The sequence below is a fragment of the Microtus ochrogaster genome, unplaced genomic scaffold (genome assembly GCF_000317375.1).
Source record: "Microtus ochrogaster isolate Prairie Vole_2 unplaced genomic scaffold, MicOch1.0 UNK40, whole genome shotgun sequence".
Lineage (NCBI taxonomy): Eukaryota > Metazoa > Chordata > Mammalia > Rodentia > Cricetidae > Microtus > Microtus ochrogaster.
In genome coordinates this window covers 2837349-2856693 of record NW_004949138.1, presented here as the reverse complement: position 1 = coordinate 2856693, position 19345 = coordinate 2837349, and the positions used below count along the sequence as shown (strand labels likewise).

General features: G+C 42.6%; 1 protein-coding gene across 5 annotated transcripts in view; it reads right to left on the bottom strand.

Annotated features, from left to right (window-relative positions):
- Rab5a (RAB5A, member RAS oncogene family) overlaps nucleotides 1-17360 on the bottom strand; it is a 28522-nt gene extending 11162 nt beyond the window's left edge. Inside the window, exons 1-5 of one of the 5 annotated variants that reach the window (XM_013354321.2) lie at nucleotides 17030-17360; nucleotides 15997-16088; nucleotides 15764-15853; nucleotides 13558-13619; nucleotides 12608-12862 (exon numbers count right to left, since the gene is read on the bottom strand). In XM_013354321.2, the coding sequence (XP_013209775.1) occupies nucleotides 12608-12770 (163 nt within the window). In that variant the 5' untranslated portion in view covers nucleotides 12771-12862; nucleotides 13558-13619; nucleotides 15764-15853; nucleotides 15997-16088; nucleotides 17030-17360. Of the gene's footprint in view, nucleotides 1-12607; nucleotides 12863-13557; nucleotides 13620-15763; nucleotides 15854-15996; nucleotides 16089-16525; nucleotides 16944-17029 lie in introns of those variants that run through there. The other 4 variants (XM_013354322.2, XM_013354323.2, XM_005368753.3 and 1 more) reach the window with 4 other exon arrangements.
- Nucleotides 17361-19345: the final 1985 nt, after the last annotated feature.

The window sequence follows — 19345 nt, the reverse complement described above, 5'->3', positions numbered from 1 at the left end:
TTTTTTTTAAAAAAAAGAAGGGCAGAATCAGAGAGAAGTTATGGAGCCTCCGCCCAAGACAGACACGCTAAAACTTTGCTGGTAGGCTGTGACCTCATGGTGATACACAGATTAATGGATATGGGTTAAATTAAGATGTAAGAATTAGCCAGAAATATGTTTAAGCTATTGGCCAAACAGTATTGCAAATAACATGGTTTCTGTGTGATTATTTTGGGGCTAAGCGGTTGGGAACCAATGAACGGCATATTACAACACTACAGAATACCCTGTTCAACACCCCTACCCAAAACTCCAAAAAGGGAAAGCAATGTGTGTAACTAGGAACCAATTCTAAGTCCATGAAGACAACTGTCAATTACTTTACCTTAATGAAAGTTCAGTCCAGTTATCAAACAAATTATGTCATAAAAAATGACCACTTAATAAATTAGGTAGGTGAGAGATGGCTAAGCAGACAATAAAGAAAGCAAAAAGGGTTAGAGAGATGGGTCAGTGGTTAAAAACACTGGCTTCTGTTCCAGAGGACTTGGCTTCAATTCCCAACACCCACATGGCAGTTCACAACTGTTTGTAACTCTAGTCCCAGGGTTTCTGATATCCTCAACACAAACATGTATTTAGGCAAAAAAAAACTCAAACCAAACAAACAAAAACAAATCAAAGCACATAATGACACTGGGTTTTGATTCTACTGCATGTACTAGCTTTTTGGGAGTCTAGTCTGTTTGGATACACACCTTCCTAGACCTGGATGGGGGGGGGGCTTGGACTTCCCACAGGGCAGGGCACCCTGACTGCTCTTAGGACTGGAGAGTGAGGGGGAGGGGGAGTGGGGAGAGAGGGAGGGAAATGGGAAGTTGTGGAATTTTTTTTTTTTCCGAGACAGGGTTTCTCTGTGGTTTTGGAGCCTGTCCTGGAACTAGCTCTTGTAGACCAGGCTGGTCTCGAACTCACAGAGATCCACCTGCCTCTGCCTCCTGAGCGCTGGGATTAAAGGCATATGCCACCTTGCTCACCTGCCGAGCCTTTTCTTTTTAAAATTCAAAACCAAAGCAAGTCAGCATTTCAACTTTCAGGTGTGTAATCCTAATGAAGCAGAATAAAGGTATGCATAATCCGAAATAACGGGGTAGGAGAGATAGCTCAGTGCTTAAGGGCACTGTTGGTTCTTCCAGAGGACCACTAAATACATTAAAAGAACTCAATAACTCAGTAAGAGTTTCTTTCAGAAGCAGTCTAAAACAAATAGCGTTTTCATCTAGACAAACTATGAAAAACACTGGAGTTCTTTCTTAAAACAGAGCAACTAATCTATTCATAATCATGAAACTAGCAGATCACCCAATAGCAAGGTTCTTAGGAATTCTGACTCTGTGAATAATGCCCACATCACAATAATTTAATATTAATTAGTATTTTCTCTATAATAAAATTGTTATGCAAAAATATTTTAAACACAGAGATATCAGCTTAACTAATACAGGAGTTCTTGACTGGTGTTGAGTCAGCAGTTGTATAAAGGAACACTGCCTAATAAGCAGATGAAACTTCCTGAAATGTGAAAGGGTTCCTTCCATGAACCGCAGCAAGAACACACCACTGTCCACTTAGTAGCCAGCCATGCTCACCTCTCCTTCTGTCACTCTTGTTATGTGCTCCCAAAGTTCCCTCCATGATGTTTCACACTTCCTTCTTTTGGTGCTGGGGATTGAACACATGCCAGGCATATTCACATAGGTAGAGCATATGCTCTACATCTGATCAACTGTCTTACCGACTTACTATTTCAGTTGTTTTGTTTAGAGATAAGGTCAAAGCCGGGCGGTGGTGGCGCACGCCTTTAATCCCAGCACTCGGGAGGCAGAGGCAGGCGGATCTCTGTGAGTTCGAGACCAGCCTGGTCTACAGAGCGAGTTCCAGGACAGGCTCCGAAGCCACAGAGAAACCCTGTCTCGGAAAAAAAAAAAAAAAAAAAAAGGTCAATACAATTCTATTGTATTGCAGACTTGACTCAGCTCCTAAAAATTAGGCATTACAGGTATGAGCTAAACACTGGCTGAAATTGTAACTACTGAGTCTGGAAATACTCAATATAAAACGTAAGAAAAAAAGACACTGTTATCCACCGAGAGGGGGGAGAAAGCATTCAAACTGATGGCATCAAATGAATGCCAAAAACGAGTTAATCTCTTCTATAACTGCACCAATTAAACACAGAAGCAACAGAAAAACTACAGGAACTGATTCTACTCTACCCCAAGATGGTTATTTTTACTGCTCAGGATAGAACTCCTGGCTTCACTCATGGTTAGCCACTCTACCACTAAGCTACATCCCCAGGTATCCAAGGTAGGTATCAAATTCAACTAAAAATCACTTTTTATCAGAATTAACAAAAACAAAACAAAAATCCTTAAGACTATTGGATTTAACTATACAAAAATCTGAGACTCCTAAGTTTTGAAACATCCAAATGTACAGGTGAATAAACTCAGAAAAATTCCTATGGTAAATGTGAAGTGAATTTTAGTGTGTAAAAAGCTCCTATAAACTGAGCATGGTGCCACTTGGGAGGATGAGACAAGAAAGGTCAATCTCACCTACACAGGTAGACCCTTTCTCACATCAAAAGTCCCAAAATATGCTGGCAGTTGGTGTCTGGGGTCACCAACTGGTGACCTCAAAAAAATACTTCCGTTCCACATACAGCACAAAGCTCAAACTGAAGAAATAATCCAGCCATTAGAAGTACTAGCGGCTCTTACAGAAAACCCAGTCTGTATACTGTTCACAATAGCTACCAAAACACAAAAGCAACTGAGATTATTAAAAACTGGATGACCTGCCCATGGTGGGACATTCTTTACTACCAGTATTCAGGAGGCAGAGGCAGGTGGACTTTGGTGAGTCTGGGACCATTCTGGTCTACACAGTGAGCTCCAGAGCACTCAAGGCTACATAGTGAATCCTGTTTCAAGAAGAGAGATGGATGGACTAGACTGAAGAGTGGCTCCACAGTAGAGGCCTGGGTCTAATCTTTCATACTGCAAAGACGAAAAAAGAGAAAGAGAGGAATGAACCCATATGCTTATGACCTTGGCAGTTGAGAAGCAGAGACACGAGGGTCTCCCTTCCTAGCATGGCTTCCTGAGTGCTACAATGAAAATTATGTAAAAAGTTCTTTAAGGCAGTCAACTAGTTAGGGGACAAAAGCTAGTCATGTTATCGCTTGAAAATTACCATATGGGGGAAACCTGCGAATGCATGGATATGGTTTTAAAATTAGTCTTAGGCATTTAACATTTAGTGCCTTATACTTGATCTATCATCCCGACACTAGAGAGGCAGGAGGACTGCCTCAAGTCTAAAGTTAGCCAGGATTACACTGTGAGCCTTGTAGGTTTATCTACCTCCCAACCCCCACTCCACGAGACAGGGTTTCTCTGTATAACAGCTCTAGCTCAGCTTGGTCGTAGAGATCCACCTGCCTCTGCCTCCTGAGTGCTGGGATTAAAGGCATATGCCACCTTGCTCACCTGCCGAGCCTTTTCTTTTTAAAATTCAAAACCAAAGCAAGTCAGCATTTCAACTTTCAGGTGTGTAATCCTAATGAAGCAGAATAAAGGTATGCATAATCCGAAATAACGGGGTAGGAGAGATAGCTCAGTGCTTAAGGGCACTGTTGGTTCTTCCAGAGGACCGGGGTTCAACTCCCCCAGCCATGCAACATCTTATAATGTCTAATTCAAGTTCCAGAGATCTAACACCCTTCTATGGCCCCCACAGGCACTGTGTGAAGACATACATGCAGGCAAAGCACCCTTGAATACCAAAAAAAGAGATTGTTAAAACTTATTAACTAGGGGTCAGAGATGTAGCTCTGTTGCTAAAGTGCTTATCCAACACGCACCAAGTCCTAGGTTCCATCCTTATCACTAAAACAACCAACCAAATAAACAAACACAAAACAGGGCATAGTGGTACACACTTTTAATCCCAGTAGTGAGAGCTGGGGAGGGAAACAGAAACAGAAGTTCCAGGTCACTCTAAAGTATAGAGTTCAAGGCCAAACTAGGCTACTATGTATGACCCTGTCCCAAAACTAAACCCAACCCAATCAGGCTGCATGTATGCGAGCACACAGGTATGCTAATGTTAAACCTGTGATACTAATGAGGCGGAATGAACTGTTTTCTTTCTCTGGTCCTTTCCTCACTCCTGAAACGACACCAACAGGAATTTTTGTTTTATACTACTCCATGAACTGACACAGGTGAAAATGTTCATGCTATTGCTCAGATAGTCTACTTTCTTTCCTCTCTCTCTTTTGCCTTTATAAAGTGTACTAAGAATATGGTTCATGTTTTTTAACTTTTAGGGTTGTTTCTTTCTAAATTAGGATCTTTGCTTTAATTATATTTCTCCTATTAGATGGATCACCCAACTATCAATAGGTATTTACTAGGTACTGACTTTATGCCTGGTTTTGCACTTTATGTCACATCATAGTTCCGGAACCCAGACATCTTTATGGTCCTAAGCACAGCCCTTAAGCAAACCGGTGCTTTTAAGAGTAGAAATTCAACAGCAACCATGTGACTTGATCTAGTTTCCTCAGGAATGTGTTATTGAATTCAGTCATGAGATGCAGCAGAAAATGCTACATGGGAGGCACAGTCATTTCCTGTTTGGGTTTTGACTACTCTCCTTGCTGTAGCACTATTTATGCCTTACCCATCCCCCTTCTCTATCCCTTCTTCCCCCACTATATGCCAAGAACAACATAATCCCGTGACAACTGATGTCTCACCATGCATTCATTTGGGCCCACAAAAAGGTGCTAACAATCACAGGAATTAGTCACAATTTACTAATCTTGATTTCATATGTATTTTCAGTCAATTTTCTTTACATGAGAAGGGAAAAGAGAAAAAAAAAAACAAAAGGAGGTAAGATAAGAAAAATAGCAAAGGGGAAAGAAAAATAGAGAATCAAGAAAAAGTAGAAGCAAAGAAAGATATAGAGACTTTGAAGGAACACTAGTAAATACCTTAATGTTAATTCCTAGTGGACTAGAGGGAGGGGGTAGTATTAATAAAGCAGAGATATTTTGAAATGTTGAATTAATGATCTTGCTTGTCACCTAATTAAGTATCTGTTGCCTATTATCACATTTCATAATATTTTGCTTCCTGGCCTGTTTATCTAGTAATAAATTTTTCCTTGTAGTAAAACAAACAAACAAACAAAAAACAAAACCAAAGTCAAGACTTAGTATTATCTAAGTCCTGAACATACACCACAAAAAATTTTAAGCGGTTTTAAAGTTAGGCTTAAACGGTTTACCTATATGTGGAAAAAGCCTACAAAACACTTTAGCATTCAATCATTCATTTTGTTTTTCAGGACAGGGTTTCTCAGTAGCTACGGAGCCAGTTCTAGAACTCTATTGAACAGGGTAGCACTGTACACAAGAGATCCACCTGCCTCTGCCTCCTGAGTGCTGGGATTAAAGGCGTGCACCACCAGCCCCACTTGCATACCTTTTATTACAAGTTGAGAATTTAACAAAAGAAAAAAGTTATGAGGTTGGGAGCTGTTTAAGAGCCTCTGTAGAGGACCTATATTGGTTCACAGCACCCACATGCAGTTCACAACCACTAGTAACCGCAGTTGGAGGGTATCCAATGCCCTCCTTCCGTTCTCCGGCACCAGGCATGTAGGTGAATATACACATTCAAACAAACAAAATACTCATACATATTGTTAAAATCTTGAAAAATAAACAAAACCAGGGTTTTGCTACATAACTAACTATGGCTGGCCTACAAGGGAGACCAGATTGGCCCTGAATTTGGCAATAATCCACCTGTTTGTGGCTCTTGAATGGTAGGATTACACTACCACACCCAGCAGAGACAGGGAAGAAAGCACAAATAAGGAAGGTGGGTGGTGGCACCCACCCCTATAATGTCAGTACATGGGAGGCTGGGGTGTGAGGATGTTTTGAGTTCTGGTCCAAAACAACAACAAATTAACCCCCCAAATCTATCTAATTAACAGGAATTAAGTCTAGATACCCATAGAAACTAGCAATGTTCTAAGGGAGAAAACTTTTGAAAAAGTTAGGAACCCCTTAAATCTCAGCTTTTTGGGTTTTGTAACCATATGTAAGGATCACATTACAAACATATGAAGATGACATCTACTACTGGATTGTAACCTGAAACTGCAAACAGAAAAGCAGGACTAACACTGGAGCTGGGGACATAGCTCAGTCAGTAGCAGAGTGCTTTGCGTAACTTATAAACACTATGTTAGGTTTGGTCCCTAGCACTGTGAAGGGGTGTGTGTGTGTGTGTGTGTGTGTGTGTGTGTGTGTGTGTAAAGGTAGCTAAGAAAAAAACAAGAAACCACAAAAATGACATGGCAAGACAGTAAAGAAAGTACGATTAAAAATAAAAACACTGATAAATTTTAGCATTTAACAAAGATGGAACAGTCATAGACCATTCTAAAGAAAACTAAGAAAGTTCTTCTGCTAAGACTTCACAGTGAAGACTGTCTGTGCCAGGAAGCCTACCAGCAATGGTGTTACATTACATTTTTCTTACACCATGACTGGCACTGACACTGTAACTTGAGCTCTATCTTCCTTCCACCTGGTACTTTCATAACACTCACACTTCAACTTAGCTCTTTTAAGGAAAACCTAGGCTGAAATAAACATAAAAAGCCAGCTTGCTACAATTGAGTCCAAATTCCAAGGACCCACATGGTGGTAGGAGAACAACTCCTGCAAATCATTCTCTAATCCCAACATATGCAACCATAATTTGTAAAATAATGTACAGCTGTAAGAATTGCAAAATGGAGATGAGCAGGAAAAGAGTGGCCCTGGGGGACAATAAAGTGGTATCTCAGAGACCCACTGGAAATCTTTTATCTTAACCCCCCTCCCGTTTAAGAAAGGGTGTCATTATGCAGTCTTGGCTGGCCTGGAGATGAGTCTCTGCCTCCAGAGTGCTGGGATTAAAGGCATATGCCACTGCACCCAGCCTTCTTACCTCCTTTTTCTAAGACAAAGCTTTTGAAAATACCTTCACATTATTTTCTTTAACTGATACATAAAAGAGAAGTCAGTAACTTCCAATTATTCAATTACACAGCACAATGTTTGTTATGTGTACTGATTTTCTAGTCTCAACTTCTTGCAAAAAACAAAACAAAAACAACAAGAGATGCATGTGCACACTTATATATAACAATGGTTGTACAGAAGGACCTGCTCTGAGTCAACCGCAAAAACCTTACACGAACTATTTAAGTTACTGCCGTGCTTCCCTCAACTATTAATGTTTTTATACAACCATGCTAATGTACTGACAAAACCTGGAAATACGTAGTCTAAATTAAATACCATGAGTGCACATGGGATGAGTGGGGTACCCTGTCTCAATAAATCGTTTCTGTAAAGTAGTATCTTTCTGAAACTTAAAAATTAGATACAAATGCAATTAAGTCCCCCAATATACTCCTGTTATTTTATGTTGTTTTATTTTCTCAAACATAACCTCCATCCCAGTGCCCTGTCATTTCAGTAGTAGGAGTTGAAGCAAGAGAACTGTGATATGAAGACCAGCCTGGATTACACAGCAAGACTGTCTCAAAAAATAAAGGGAAGGAGGGAGAGGCAGAGAGAGGTTTGTAAAATACCGGGATTATCTTTAAAGTCCAATATATGACCAGATCTAAAAACAAAAACAAAAAAAAAACAAACCTCAGTTACGTTGGAGGAAGATTCAAAATTCAAGTCCTGCTCTGAGACAGTGAGTTGAAAGACAGCCAGAACAACTGAAGGAAACCCTGTCTCAGAATGAAAATGAGGAGAAAAAACACTGTCTAGGTTGTAACTCAGTGACAGAGCACTTGTTCAGTTCTCGTCACTCCTTAGTGGTAAAGCTCTAGGCTCAATCCTTAATGTTAACAATACAAAAAAGAAAAAAGTCCAGTATGCAATACCAATAAAAATCTCTTTTTGAGCCAGGCAGTGGTGGCATATACCTTTAATCCTAGTGCTTGGGAAGCAGAGGCTACTGGATCACTAGGAGTTCAAGGCCAGCCTGGTCTACAAGGGATTTCCAGGATAGTTAGAGCTGTAACACAGACACCCTGTCTTGAAAAATCAATATCTCTTCTTGATGGATTAGCTATTAAGTAGCTCGACTTTATGCTTACATCAAGCTAGTTGGTAACTTAAAAACAAAAACCTGTGCCAGCAAAATGGTTGTGGGTGTTTGCCATACATACAAGCCTGATGATTGGAGTTCCATCCCTAGAATACACAGCAAAAGAAATTCCCCAAATTAGACCCTCTCCAACACAGAGCACCCACACTGACACATACTAAAAAAAAAAAAAAAGCATAAACTTCTCAAACTGAGCCAAGAATGTAGCTTAGGTGGTAGTAATCCATGGTTAAGTCCCCTGCACCACATACTCCAGGCTCACTGGCCTGTAATTCTCGCATTGGGAAGGTAAAAACAGAAGGAACAGTAATCACTACATAGTGAATTCAAAGGCAGCTTGGGCTACAAGAGACCTCATCTCAAAAACATACCAATCACAAAAAGTTTCCTGAATTATTACTTCCTTTTATAGAGACATGACCTCATACCTACTACATACTTGAAGCTGGTGTTGAACTTGTCCTCTCTGCCAACTCCCGAGTGCTTGGATTATAGGTATGAACCATTATATTCAGCTAAAACAGGTAGATCACAAGTGATTTCAAGTAGAACAGTGTTTGGAGATAGGTAATGAATTTCAGACAACCTACTATGCTTAATATACATCACAACAGTCAAGTGAACAAAGACAGTTCACTAGCTCAGAGCTCCTTAGTCAATTTAGGCAGCTTCGAATACTTTAACAGCACCAACCTAACCCTAACAAAATTGAGACAGGGAAAAAATTAACAATCATGATTCATAATGATTCTTTGCATTAAATAATCTTGACCATACTAGGTGTGTATATGCATGTGACCATCTTTTGGGTACGGGGAAGGGGGGAGTATTGAAACTAAGACCTTATGAATGCTAGGCAATATAGCCCCATATTTTTTTTTTGTTTGTTTTTTTGATACAAGGTCTTAACATGTAACCCTGGCTATCCTGGAATTCACTATGTAGACCAATCTGGTCCCAAACTCAGATATGCCTGTATCTGCTTCCCAATTGCAGGAATTAAAAGTGTGCTCCATCATAAGCAATTTAAACAAACACCTGGGGTTGGAGATGTAGCACATCGGTGGAGCACCAGCCTAGAAGGCATAAGGTTCTACGTTCAATCTCCAGTACTGTAAGCAAAATAAAACATCAATAAAAGGTGTTCTTTAGAAATCCTTATCCAATTCAATACTCTCATTTATAAAATGTGTAAACAGGGCCCATGTATTTATAAAGGACATAGAATTACAATCAATCCTACTGAACAATGATATTTCAATTATACAGAGTGAGGACTGATAATACAATTACTGAAACATCAACTCCTTAGTTCCTAAGTGCACAAACTAGTATGAAAATTCAAATTTTTACCAACATCTAATACAACCTACAAACACACAGATATAAATGTCCTAAGAGAAAATACTACTATTCATAAAGATAATATCCTTTCACTTAAAACCAATGGACACTGTACACTAACTTTATCTTTGTAGTAAAAAGCACAAGAAATTATTTGTGATGGCTCATACCTATGGTCTCACACTCATGGAAGCTGAGACAGGAAGATCACTGCAAGTCAAAAGCTGCCTGGGCTACAGATAGACAGCATCTCAAATTCTAAATAAGAAACCAAACAGCAACAACAAAAACAGTGAAAAAAAAGCATCTTTTTTCAGAAAGCAAAACAATAAAATAAATCAGGTCCAGCTCTCAAGAGGACCTGGAATTCACGGCCAGTGACCTACTCTTGTTTCAAATAATAACCCCATTTCCCACATTGGTATCTTTTACCATTTTCTTAAAAAGTAGCTTTAACAAAAACTAGGATATGGTACTGGTACACTATAGTCTCAATTTGAGTTCCTGTCCTGACTTCCTTTAGCGATGAACAGAAATATGTAAGCCAAATAAACCCTTTTCTCCCCAACTTTTTTTATCTTGATATTTCACTGAGGGAATTAAAACCCTAACTTAGATGGTCTCAGTATGCAGTGGTGGCTTGCCTTCTGGTGCCTGGGATTTAAAGGTGTGTGACTACACGCCACACTCACACTCTCACACTGTTAATGGTACTACTGTATTTTGACACAATATCTCATGCAAAGCTGGCTAGCGTCACACTCATAGCCTATGATAGTCTGCAATTCTCTTGCTTTCACCTCCCAATTCAGAGGGATGCACTGCCCCTGCCTTTTCATGCTAGGATTAAAGGGATGCACCTGCACCTGCCCCTGCCTAGCAACTATAAATTTTAGTACGACACTTTACTGTCTAAGTCAGTTGGTCTTAACCTTCCTATTCAGAACGCTATGATCCTTTAATACAGTTCCTCATGTTGTGGTGACCCCTACCCACCAAAAAATTATTTTGTTACCACTTTGTAACTGTAATTTTGCTACTATTATGAATTTCAATGAAACTATCATATATCTGACCCTTCTGAAAGGATCATTTGACCCCTGATGGGGTTTCGACCTATAGGATGAGAACCACTACCCTAAGTAAAGAAAGTCTGGGCTTAAAGTTCTTACCTCTGTAAGAGAAACCAGTACTCCTAACTGCTTAGCCATCTCTGCAGGCCCAACTTAAACAAAACTTTAATATCCTAAATCAACTACTAAGCAGCTATCAACCAAAATATTATTATATAACATATCAACAATGCTAGAAATGACTCAGCAAAAAAAGCTAGATTGGTGTTTAAATGCACTTATTAAGCATTTATTCTCTTGTCACTTAAGACATTAAAGACATCTGTTTTCATTTCAGGCAAGGCACTGTTATTTCTGTTTCACGTAAGAGGAAAATAAACATGTGACTTCCCTAACCTAACAAAAGCAGTATTTGCTAGAGGAAGGATTTAAGATAAAAACATTGTGTTAAAAATGACTCAGGCGTCCCCAGTTAGTCCCTTGGGCAGCTGAGGATAGGCAACCTGTAATGAGCCTATCCTATAGCAATACTGACGAATATCTTGCATACCACCAGAGAACCTTCATCTGGTGATGGATGGAGATAGAGACAGAGACCCACAGGAGCACTGGTCTGAGCTCCCAAGGTCCCAATGAGGAGCAGAAGGAGGGAGAAGATGAGCAAGGAAGTCAGGACCATGAGGGGTGCACCCACCCACGGAGACAGTGGAGCTGATCTATTGGGAGCTCACCAAGGCCAGCTGGACTGTGACTGAAAAAGCACGGGATAAAACCGGACTCTCTGAACATGGCGAACAATGAGGGCTGATGAGAAGCACGGGGTTTTGACCCTACTTCATGTTCTGGCTTTGTGGGAGCCTAGCCAGTTTGGTTGTTCACTTCCTAGGCATGGACGGAGGGGGGCGGACCTTGGACTTTTCACAGGGCAGAGAACCCTGACTGCTCTCTGAATTGGAGAGGGAGGGGGAGAGGAGTTTGGGGGAGGGGGAAAAGGGTGGGAGGAGGGGGAGGGAAATGGGAGGCTGGGAGGAGGCGGATTCTTTTTTTTTTTCTTTTTTTCAATAAAAAAAAAAAACCCAGGCTTAGAGACACACGTACCTTAGTTGGTAGTATGTTTTTCTATCACACATAAAATCCCCACAACCACAAACATAGGGTACAATGGCCTACCTGTAATCTCTACATTCAGGAGATAGGCAAACATTTAAAGTCCTCCACAACTACCTAGCTCAGTTCTAGGCCAGCCTAGGCTACATGAAACCTATTTTACAAATGCCCCCCTGCCCCAGCCCACCCCTAAAAAAAAAGCCTATGAAATAAAGTCTTGTTAGGTTTGAGACCCTATCTCACAAACAAAACAGGTGAGGCATGGTGACTAGACCTGAAACTCCAGCACTTGTTGGCTAAAGCAAGTAGGATCACTAAGAGTTCATTGGCAGTATGAGAATCAAGGCAAGACCTTGTCTTTGAAAAGAAGACTTTTCTACTTAAATAAACAAGATGTTTCAATTTTGTGTTTTGTTTTCCTTTTTTGAGATAGGCTCTCTCACTATGTCACAGCCACTGGTTTGAAACTCACAGTTCTCCCTCTTCAGGTTCTGGAATGCTAAGCTTGTGCCAACCACCCCATCTAGCTTGTTTTACGTTTTCCCACATTAAATATTGTTTAAGCCCCCAAACCATGCTGGCCTGGTAGTGTACACCTGTAATCCAAATAATGAGGAGGCAGAAGAGTAAGTTTATAAAAATTTCAGATAGCTTAGGGTACAATACCTTGTTTACAAATAAGATAAAACACCAAATTAAAGTATATTTTAAAGTCCAAGTTCTGCTGAAAGTTTTTTCTTCCCTGCATGATCTAATTAGTTATTCAAAATCACATTTAGAACAAACATTTATTAATGTAAATGATTAAAAAAAGGAAAAGAAGAATCTCACCCCCAATGGTACTCTCTTGAAATTCATGAAATTGGCCCTTCACAAAGCGAAGCACCAGGCTTGATTTGCCAACAGCAGACTCTCCTAGAAGTACCAGTTTGAACTGGCATATTTTATTCCCAGTATTTGGACCATTGGGTCTTGTTGCTCCTCGATTAGCCATGTCCAAATTTGAAAGAAGTCCCTAATTTCAGATTTCTAAATGAACTTCCAGGATGCAAGGTATCAATTTTGTTTTCTTTCTGGAGAAAATACCTGTGGAGACACAAATAACAATTAAATAAGCAAATCAAAACTAAGTAAATCAGTATTAGTCACTTTTAGTCAGTTTAATACAAGAGTACTGAAATGACCAAGTAGACAGCCAGTGTCATTTAGTTTCATCACTTTTCAAGGGAAATAGTATCATAAGATTTGAGCCTAAAATCACCTCAAATTAACCTTCAAAAGAAGGGTGAAAAGTCTAATGAAAAAGAGAGCTGGACATTGATGGCTCATGACTTTAATTCCAGCACTTGGGAGGCAAGGCAGAGGTGGGTGGATCTCAGTGAGTTTGAGGCCAGCCTGGTCTACAGAGTAAGTTCTAGGACAGCTAGGACTGTTCCACAGAGAAACCCTATCTTGGGGGAGTCGAAGAAACAAGAACGCTTGGAAGAAGAGAAAGTAACAGAATTTATATATCTGTATGTCATGAAAGCAGAAAGGAGACAATCTATAGAGAGGAAGGGTATGAGAGAGGACAGGGAAGAATGACACAAATGGAAACATTACCTGTAACCCACCTCTTTGTATGTTAAAAACAACAACAATAACAACTTAATAAAAAAAAAAAGAGGCAAGCATTTAGCGGGGTGTAGTAGCAATGTCAATTCCAACCTTGGGAAGGCTGAAGCAGGAGCTCAAAGCCACAGACAACATGTAAGACCTGACTGCAAAGCAGAACAACTAACCTTCAACAATTTGACTTTGGGGTTGAAGACTAGTGGAGTGCTTGCCCAACAAGTAGAAGGCTCTAGGTCCAAAACAAACAAACAAACAAATAAAAATTAAAAAAGACTTGACTTTTATGCCAATTAGTATTTTAAATACTTAATACATCCACTCAACAGTATCAAGTACTCTTATAAATGAGGAAACAGGTACTGAAAGGTTAAGTAACTCCATTGAGGTTACAGAGCAATTTGAGAGGTCAATAAGAATCGGGGCTTTGGGCGCTGAGAGATGGCAGTTTAGTCTGAGCATTGCTATTCTAGGTGACAGGAGCTCAGCTTGTAGGGTGATTCACAACCACCTGTAATACCAGTCTGGGAGATCTGACATCCTCCTCTGCCCTTCTTGGGCACTGGCATTCACATGCACACACCAACAGACATATTAACTAAAACAACAAAAATCTTTAAAAATAAAGAAAAAATCAGGTTCTAATGTCATACTATTTGGATTAAATTGATTTTGCAGAAAATTATGCTAGTAAATGAGAAGCTCTTAGAACAAATCATCGAATTTAATATTTGAAGGCCTCCATTAAGTGATATATTTTTCACTTAATCGTAATTCCCAAACACCAAGTATTTTTTAACTCCCAAGTTTATGTGCCGGACTGATAAGGATTTCTCTATCTGGTAAGATTAGGCATGAGTTATTTCCTTACAGCAATTTTGGAGGGTAGTTTTTAGGCTAACAATATATGTATTATCTGTTTAACATTGCATTTGGAAAAAGCCTGAGTGACAGTCTCCTCTCCTCCTCTTTAGAGAAAGTAGCACAGGATGGTGATCTTCCCACTTCAAGTTCTTAAGATCTGCACCAAGACACCCAGTTTGTTTTGAATCTTGGTAGAACTGGCAAATCTTTAAAACAACCTTTTCAGTTCACTTACAAGTCAACTTTGATAGTTTAGTCCAAACTTTTTTATCAATATATGGAACCTGGATGGGGCAATCCCAGTACCCAGGAACCTGGAGGAAGAGGGGCTGTGAAGTGTTCCTGAGGTAAGCCTGGGCTACATAAAGTCCTTGTTTCAGAAAAAGGGAGAAAAAAAAAAATCACTGAGTAAGGCACTTGCAGTACAAGCACGGGTTTGGATTCTGGGAACCACATACGGTGAAAAGGTAAGGACCAAGACCTGAGATTGTCCATTTGATCTCCACACAAATGTTCACCTTCACACAGGTATACATACACATACATCCAAACTAAAATAAATATGACTTATAAGCTTATTAACAACAAAACTCACCAAGGATCCCCCCTCCCCAAATTCTCTGCACCAAAGCAGCTACATTTAATTTATACTTCAGGTAAGAAATTTGTACTCCCCATAAAATTTGAGTTGTTACATGGAACACTCTTGATAATGGCATATCTACCAATAAATACTGACATATTTACAGATGAAAAGATATTTAAGCTGCTTCTAACCAAGAGAACACAAAACTACCATTCCAGCCTGGCATGATCGAGCTTGCCTGTGGTCCTAGCACTTGGGAAGCTGAGATAAAAACATGTCTATCAGAGATATCAAAGCCTTGTCGCCCCCCCCCCCATAGACATGGTTGTTGGCCGGGGGTGGTGTATTACTTTAATCCCAGCATTAGGCAAGCAGATCTCTGAGTTTGAGGTCCGTCTGGCCTATAGAGCAAGTTCTAAGACAGTTAAGCCACACAGGAAAACCCTGTCTCGAACCCCATCCCCCAAAGACTTGGCAGTTCAAGATTGTTAATGCCATCACTCTGGGTCCAGAGGAAGATGGATGAATCTCTGTTGAGTTCCAGGTCAGCCTGGTCTACATGCATGTTTCAAGCCATCCAGAGCTACACAGCGAGAGCTTGTCTCAAAATAAATAAATATAGCTCCCATTTCGTCTAACCCACAAAACCAGATTTTGAAGTCTAAACCTGGCTATGCCAATTTCTGCCAGAGCAAAGTTTTACTTTCCAAATCTTGATATCCATTATATTCTACCATTGCATAGTTACTGTGAAAATTAAGACAACAGGTGTAGTTTGTAATACAGTGCCTTCTAAGTACACGGTGTTTGAAATCGGCAATTTAAATGGCCTCTTGATGAGATAATGATGTAGATCAATAGACTGTCATGCACCAACACATGTCCAGATACATTTTCAGCTTAAATATTTCCCAATAGTTCCTTACCTACAAAACAATAAATACAGGACAAAACTTGTTCCGAATATCCTTGCTGCTTCCAAATTTTCAGGGCAACATCAGATTCTCACAGAAAAACTGAACAAAAATTCGTATTTAGTTTTGCTTTGTGAAGTATTTCCCCCCCCTCCCCGTCTTTTTTGAGACACAGTCTTATATCTTGTAGCCTAGGCAAGCACAGGGGCAAGTTAGGGATAGCCTGGAACTCCGGATCCTCCTACCTCAGCTTCCAGAATGCTGGGATGACAGATGGGTGCCTCCATATTCAGCGCCTTTTAAAGTTCAAAGCTACTGAATCTTTACTTCCAAAGACCTCAAACAGGAAATAAGCCAAATTATAAACATACACACATTGACCACGCTATTAATGCTAAAAATTAAGTGCAAGGGCTGGGAGTAGCTCCCGGGAGCTCCTCCTGAGCACACAGGTTGAGTTCAACCCCCGGCAAGACACACACACACACCTCGGCGCGCTACTTACAACCCTTTGTACTTATTGCTTGTACTTCTTATCCGGCAGCACAAACCTCTTGCATATTATGCATATTAAATCTCGAAAAATAGTAATTATTTTATGCAGTTCTTATCTTCTACTTAAAAAAATTACCGAGTCCTTCAATTGTGCCGGGTACTGTTGTGCGTACTTTGCTCACAACCCTACGGGTTCACATTTTACGTTAAGAATGATCTGAGCAGTCCTGAGTATCCCGAGAGACGTACACATAGGGATGTTGTTGTTTGGTTAGTTACCTGCAAGGCAACTGATTCAGCACTTTGAATCCACTTCAGTAAGGCAAAACTAAACATGTAAAGTGCGACAGTCAGAGCTTTAAACTTCTCAAAGTGTCAGGATGTTAACCTGCTTGCAGGGAACCCCGCGGCCTCGGTTCACCGCCTCCCACGGAAGAGACAGGAGGATCCCACCATTCGCACAGCTCGACCAAGCCAGTCAGAGGTAGGTGGAGCTCCCCAACCCCACCTGCTGTAGGCCTGGATTCCCGGAGCACCCGAGAACCAAGTCGGGGTGCTAGGCCCAGCAGCCCGGCCGGGCCCAGGGCCCGTGCTCCTAAGCCACCCACTCAACCCCGCCGCGGCCCGGCCAGGAGGGAGACCCCGGGACCGGGCCGGACACCGCCGCGGCCGACGGCGCCATCTTGGGAAGAGGGTGCCACCGCCTCTCCCTCGGCTGGTGTCCGCATCCCAGGCTCGGAGCTGAGGCCCCGCAGAGGCCGGGCGACCCCGACGGCGGCTCACCTGGGGCGCGGCTCCCGGCAGCGAGGCCACGCACGGCGCGGAGGTCGGAGTCGCCGCAGCTGCAGCCGCGTCGCCTGCTCGCTGCTTCTCACACTGGCCGGCGCGGGGTGAGCGCCCCGAGTCGCCCCTGCCGGGCCTCGTCTCCGCCTCTCCGCTCCGCCTCCGCCGGTCCTCCTCCGCCGGTCCTCCTCCGCCGTCGCCGCGCTCGAGTTCCGACTTCTTCCTCCTCCTCCCTCCGTCTCCTCCCCTTGCTGCCGAGCTCCTTCCCGAACCAAAACACAAACACTCAGGTCCAGCGAAGAAACCACTTCCGCCGGCTCCGCCACGTAGCCGCACGCAGCAAAGTACGCCGTATGGTCACTTCCGCTGTCGCCGCACCAGAGGCCCCGCGAAGGCCTCCTAGGGGGCGGGGCCGGCGACACGTGACTCGCCAGCCCGACCTCGCCTCCGCCCTCTGCTCGCAGGCTGGAGGCCCTGGTCCGGCCCTCTAAGGCCGCCTTTAGCCGAGCAGACATCTTTTGGCTTCCCCGGGTGGGAGCGGCAGGACGGAAGGGGCGGGGCTTGCGTCACGTGGCCTCGCCCTCAGTCCAGGCCCGACCTGCTCAGAGCCCAACTCAGCCTTCCTCTACCGGCCCCGCCCTCAGGAGCGCCATTGTTATCTGGGCTGGCTGCGCTCTGCGGGGGCTGTGAGGCGTGGCGGGAACCTGTAGGGCGTGGGCCACGCCTGAGTCACGGGCTCTCTTCAGGACTGGCTCTTACTCCCCACCTCCAGATTCTCTCTGAGGAGTCACTCCCAGACTAGTCGAGGTAGAGGTCTTACTCTCGCTTGGTGGGATTAACAACAGCTCAGCAAAGGAGTTTAGGTGAACAGCTTGTGTGTCCCTGGAAATGCCCCGGCTCCTCCGAGAATGGGTGTTTTACCCTTTCCACTCGAAAGCTGCCTTTAGACAGCAAACCTTAGTAGAATAACTCACCTTTATTGAGAGTTTACCAATATTTCGCAAGGAAAGGGGCAAACTCTAATAATTGCGTTTATTCAGAATTTACCTTTGAACTAGACACTTTGGAGTCCGTCTTTCTGAAACAAACATACCGTTTAGGATCAGATCCCACCACACCCAACCTTTGCAAACCCGTGTCTCTGCTCCCAGCAGCCCGGATTCAGGTCTTGTTTATAGAATGAATTAGGGAGGCAAGTAACTTGGCCAAGATCAAGTTTGGTGATCCCTGTTTGGTGATGAAGATGCAGTTTATCCTGCAGCGGGCTCCAGGAAAATAGTTCTTAAGTCTAGGAAACAGCAGCCAAAGATGGTCATGGCAGTCCACAGCACACTTCTTTAAGACATTCTTAATCGTCACACTGTCAGGGCCAAAAGAAACTCCACCCCCCATATTTTGGCACCTGTTTACCAAAGGAGCCATTGCCTCACCACTACAAGGGACAAAAGGCTTTGTGTGGTGCCAATTAGCATACCAAAGCGCACACTGGCCTCCAGACTCTCCGTCCGGGTGGTTCTCAGCTCTTCTTACCCGCCTCCTTTCCTAAATTCTGCTCACGTGCTTCCCTCTCTAACACTGTTTTACACCCTCCCTCCCTCCCTCCCTCTCGTTTCCTCTCTCCCTTTCCCCCTCTCTCCTTCCTCCCTCTCCTTCCTCCCTCTCCCTCTCTTTCCTCCCTCTCTTCCCTCTCCCTCTCTCCTTCCTCCCATGGCCCCTTCCTGTTGTCTCCTCTTTTGGTTTCCTTTGCCCACACCCTCACTCCATGGCCTGCTTCAATTTGCTGGCCTTGTTCTGTCTATCACTTTCCCTGCTCTGGACTTTTCCAGATGCTTCTGACTCTGACTGTGCTTTCCCTTATATCCACAATAAAAAAGTTTTCAACCATACCTTGTAGTGTTTATGTCCTCATTTAATTCATCTGGTGACTAAACCCAGGAGGGGCATATATGTGCCCCCTCCCAAGCGGCTCAGCCTCTCCTAACTGAACCAAGTTTCTGATTTGGCTCTCCTAAGGTCATTTGTTTCTGCTGGCTTCTGTCATCCACAATATTTGACTCCAAATTTTAGAGTCCATCTCCTCAGCTACTTTCCCCCTCCACTTGCTCTAGCCATTTTGTCTTTTCTCTACAACTTGGTGTCTTCTCAGCCTCTCTGACTCCTGGAGCCTACTACACTTTCCTGGGTGCCAGTCACCTGGACATCTCTCCACTAAGACACTTATTGTTGTTCTTTTGGAAAACTACAACTCCCAGAATCCCCCTGGACTATGGTTGCCTGTGCGCACACCTGCGCGCAGGTGTGAGATATTCTTCCCAG